The following is a 4,350-nucleotide window of genomic DNA, read 5'->3' as shown; positions in this document are numbered from 1 at the left end:
ATATAGTATATATCATGTAAATAGTATATATCATGTAAATATTATATATTTTATATATAACATATAGAATATATAGTAAATATATTGTGTATATATAGTATAAATATAGATTGTATATGGTAAATATATTCCATATATTCTATATTGTGTACATATAGCATATATGTATATGTAGTATAAATATGGTGGGTGGGTGGTGTTATATTGAATCTCTGGGACTTGAAGTTCACTTTTGATTGACAGATAAGTCAGTTGGATAGAATGTTCCCAGAGAGGCATGCGGGACTTGGGAGAGAGCAGTTGAGAACCCTGAGAGAGGTTCTGGGGTCTTTTTCCTGTCCTGAGGTTAGAGATCAGTGTGGATCCTGGTCTTTGGAGATAGAGTAGCAAACACTACCCTGCAAGCTCCTCCTGTGTTTCCTGTACTGTTATCAATCTGTACTTGACCACCATCTCTGTGTCTACTGCCCCTAGATATTAGGAGTTTCATCATCTTAGCTATCTAGGCTTCCCAGGGCCCGGGAAGGATCTGGGAAGTGGGCAGGAGAAGAAGAAGAAGAGGGTGGAAAGGGGGGATATATCTCAACTGTTAAGGCTTAAGATCTACTGAAGAAGAAGCTGAAGATTTCCCAGCAGTTTGCCTACTCTGGTTTAGCCCTGGCCAGGCTGGACCAGAGAAAAGCTATCATCTTGATTCCTTCATTTGCCTGCAGTTAGAGATTCATTAGTAGCAATTTAAAGTAGAGTCTCCTAATACCTCAATCCTTTACCATTATCCTTCTTACCAAATATATTTAAAGTTTAAAGTACCTTCCTGAATTGGTTTCCAAAGCTTATTTTGGGAAGGGAGACACGCAGTCAAATTATCAACGTTATCCCAGCTGAAGAGCCCAATTTAATAATATCAATTAACCCAGGTGGGTCCTGAAGAGATAAATCACTTTGACCTAAAGGATCCTGCCTGGGCAACTGTTATAAAGGAGAAGTACCATCCTATCCTCTCTGTACATCATCTTCATATACATCAAAAGATAGTAGTGACCTCCATTTATATAACAGTGGTTGTATATGTATATGTATATGTATATGTATATGTATATGTATATTGTAATACGCCCTTCCCAGGCTTCCTAGGACTTTTTTATTCCTCCCACAACTCCATGGAGAGAAGTTCAGATTGAACATGTCTCTCCCAAAAGTGGGGCTTTTAGACTCCTCTTTTTCCAAGACCTTTGCTACAACACCAGCTTCCTCCTCACCCCATCTTCACTTCATCCACTTCCCTAAACTCACTTCTCCCAGAACCAAGATGAAAAGAATCCCACCTCCCATTCCCACCATTCATTCCAGGTTTCTCTTCCCATCTTACCCTGGGGCAAAGCTCAGCTTGACCCTATCCAACTCTACCCGATGTACAAAGCCCCTGTAAGTGACGGCATCCTGGCCCTGATCTGAGGTTGGGATGGCAAATAGGTGGTCCCCTCGAAGCACAGAGGGACGGTTCTCAGCAACTCCAGGAACCTGGAGAGAAAAAAGAATGACCATGAGAACCCACTAAAAGGGGAGCCAGAAGGAACACACACCAGATTACCATTACGTAGGTGTCTCAGTAGATAGAGAACCAGGAGGTTCTGGAGACAGGGGTTTCTGAGTTCAAATCTGGCTTCAGACACTTCCTAGCTGTGTGACCCTTGGAAAGTCAATTAACCCCAACTGACTAGCCCTTAGCACTTTTCTGCCTTGGAACCAATATTTAGTATCAAATCTAAGACAGGTATCTAAGACAAGGTAATAGTTAAAAAAAAAGAAGAGAAAAGAAAAGAAAATGGTGATGAGAGGATAAGCAATGCCAGTAAACTGACCCTCTTCTACTTCCTATCTACGTCCATGCGTAGCCTAAGGTTGGGGTATAGAAACCAAGACAAGACTAGTTTCAGCCACACAGTTAAGGAGCCAGAATTTTGTAACCACTTTCCTGCTTTTACTCTCCAAGAACCTTTTTATTTTCTTAAACCCTTTATTTTTAACCTTTTTAACGCTTTATTTAACCCCTTTTTAAACCCTTTATTTTTTTAACCCTTTTTTTAAAAAAAAGCCCTTTTTCTTTTAAAACTCTTCCATCTTTGAATCGATACTAAGTATTAGTTTTTAAACCCTTTAAACCCTCCAAACCCCTTTTTTTAAAACCCTTCCATGTCGGAATCAATATTAAGTATTGTTCTAAGGCAGAAAGGTAAGGTGGTAAGGGCTAGACAAAGGGGGTTTTTAAGTGACTTGCCCAGAATCACACAGCTAGGACGTGTCAGAGGCCAAATTAGAACCCAGGAACTCCTGTCTCTTAAATCCATTGGGCCACCTAGCTGCCCCTGCAACCCTAAAAAAACCATCCTAATTATGTCTAAGACCACTTCCATTCCATGTTTCAGACTTTCAAACTCAAATTTAGTCCCCCTATGAAATTCTCCCTGATTCTATCCACTCTCAATCCCTACAACACTCCTTGACGCTATACATCCTTAGTGACGGTTTCATAATTTCTTTGCAATATATTATCCTGTACTTGTTTCTAGGTTAGTCTGCAAAGTGTCCTGTCTGTCTGTTTTCAGTGTGCTGACCGACTGTGCTCAGGACAGAGATCCAAGCCACTTTTCCTTTGATCTCCCAAAATTCTGACCTCTAAGGTGAGGAGCGGGGGGTTTCGGTCCTTTGGGTCCCAGATCATGGGGACAGACTCCAAGTCATAGTGGCGGATGTCTTGCTCCATCTGAAGCTCTTCTAGGTGTAAAAGCAGCCGAAACTTCTCCTCATAATTCCTCCAACTTAGTGGAGTCTTCAGCTGGCTTCTAGGATAGAAGGCAGGACGGATCGACCCTCTCCCCCCCATTACCTTCTACCCTCTCCCAGTTGTAGCCTTTGGTACAAGAAGCAGGGGAGGGAGATAGTCACAGCATCACAGAAGCTGGGAGAGATCTCAGAGGCCATCTCATCCAAACCCCCTCTTTTTACAGAGAAGGAAAATGAGGTCCGAGAAGACCAAGGGACTGGATCATGGTCACTTGGGGAAAAGGAAAGTAGTCCAGGGGTAGCAAGAAGGACAGAGTTGGGGAGGAGGGTAACGTTAATAGCAAAAGCCTGCAATGCTTTAAGGTTTGCAAAACACTCTGGATACCATCTCATTTGATGCTCTCAGCAGTGAGGTAAGAGAGTTACACAAGTGTTCCTGTTCCAATTCTAGAGAAAAGGAAACCGAAGCTCAAAGGTAGAGCTGATGTCCATCCCAGGTGTTCCGACTGCAAGCTGCTGCCTTTCCACAACGGGAGTCTTAGCCATACAGGACTTCCTTCTTCCTCGTGTTCACACCTTGTGCTTTTCCTACTTGGCTATCTGCACGGATCCCATCCGTCCGCTAGAAACTCCCTCCTCTGACGGCGCTCACAACCGAGCCATATCTTCCTTCTAGAACCACGCCATTCTTTTCCATTCTCTTCCATAAATCCTCCCAACAAGCTCAAGCCTACGCCGTTACCCTGGGCCTCACGACTATTCCCAAATGGCTTCCCAAAGAATCAAACCCATTCCACTAAGAGAAAAAAAATGGAGGTGAAAAGGGACAGAAGAATGCACATGGCTTTGAGGGGGGGGAGACTGAAGCAAAGCTGAAGTGAATGGATAAATTAAAGGGGTGAGGAGGGGGCGAGGTACATACTGGATCTTAGCCACATCACTGTGAGTGCCGAAACTGGGGGATTTCAGGAGTTGTGGAAGCAGCTGCTTTAGTTTGGCTGGGTAGTGGTACTTTGGAAGGCTCAAAGTCATCTCCAGGTCGTACCCCAGACCCCTATAAGAGACGGGGGAAAAGACATCAGAGTAAGACAACCACTTTGCGTTCAAAGGGAGTTTGGACCCTTCCATACATGCTTTCTCACTGAATCCTTCTCGAACAATATTAATAATTCGCTTTTCTATAATAAATTTAAGGGTTGCAAAGCACTTCACTTAATTTGAATACCCTCCAACACATTTGAGCTGGATGTCATTATTATCTGTTTTATAGATGTGGAACCCAAGACTGAAGGAGGTCCCAAAGCTAATAAGCCTCCAACTTGGGTCTTCCTGTCTTCCTTTCCAAAGGCACCCTGTCCATTGCACCACCTGGCTGCCGAGAGTCACTGTTGTCGGCACCAACCCAGTAACACAGCTAGTAGTTGTGTTGTTATAATATATTATTTTATTATATTCTAAATGTCTACATATTTATGAAGGGTTATAGTTAATAATTCTATATGATCTACTAATTTAATGTTTATTAATAATTATTTATTATACAATATTATTTATAGAATATAAAAC

The 4,350-nt window shown here is 42.3% G+C and overlaps 1 protein-coding gene across 1 annotated transcript; it reads right to left on the bottom strand.

The window, feature by feature from the left end:
• Positions 1-1,369: 1,369 nt before the first annotated feature.
• On the bottom strand, positions 1,370-3,838 carry LOC123254223 (helicase MOV-10-like; the record flags this gene model as incomplete). Its single annotated transcript, XM_044683278.1, has 3 exons — positions 1,370-1,521; positions 2,675-2,843; positions 3,707-3,838. Coding segments are annotated over 3 exons (453 nt in total), but the record flags the coding sequence as incomplete, so codon positions are not given.
• Between the last annotated feature and the right edge of the window lie 512 nt (positions 3,839-4,350).

The sequence above is a fragment of the Gracilinanus agilis genome, unplaced genomic scaffold (genome assembly GCF_016433145.1).
Source record: "Gracilinanus agilis isolate LMUSP501 unplaced genomic scaffold, AgileGrace unplaced_scaffold17983, whole genome shotgun sequence".
Lineage (NCBI taxonomy): Eukaryota > Metazoa > Chordata > Mammalia > Didelphimorphia > Didelphidae > Gracilinanus > Gracilinanus agilis.
Note: the sequence above shows the minus strand (reverse complement) of the source record. Positions and strands in the feature narration are given on the sequence as shown.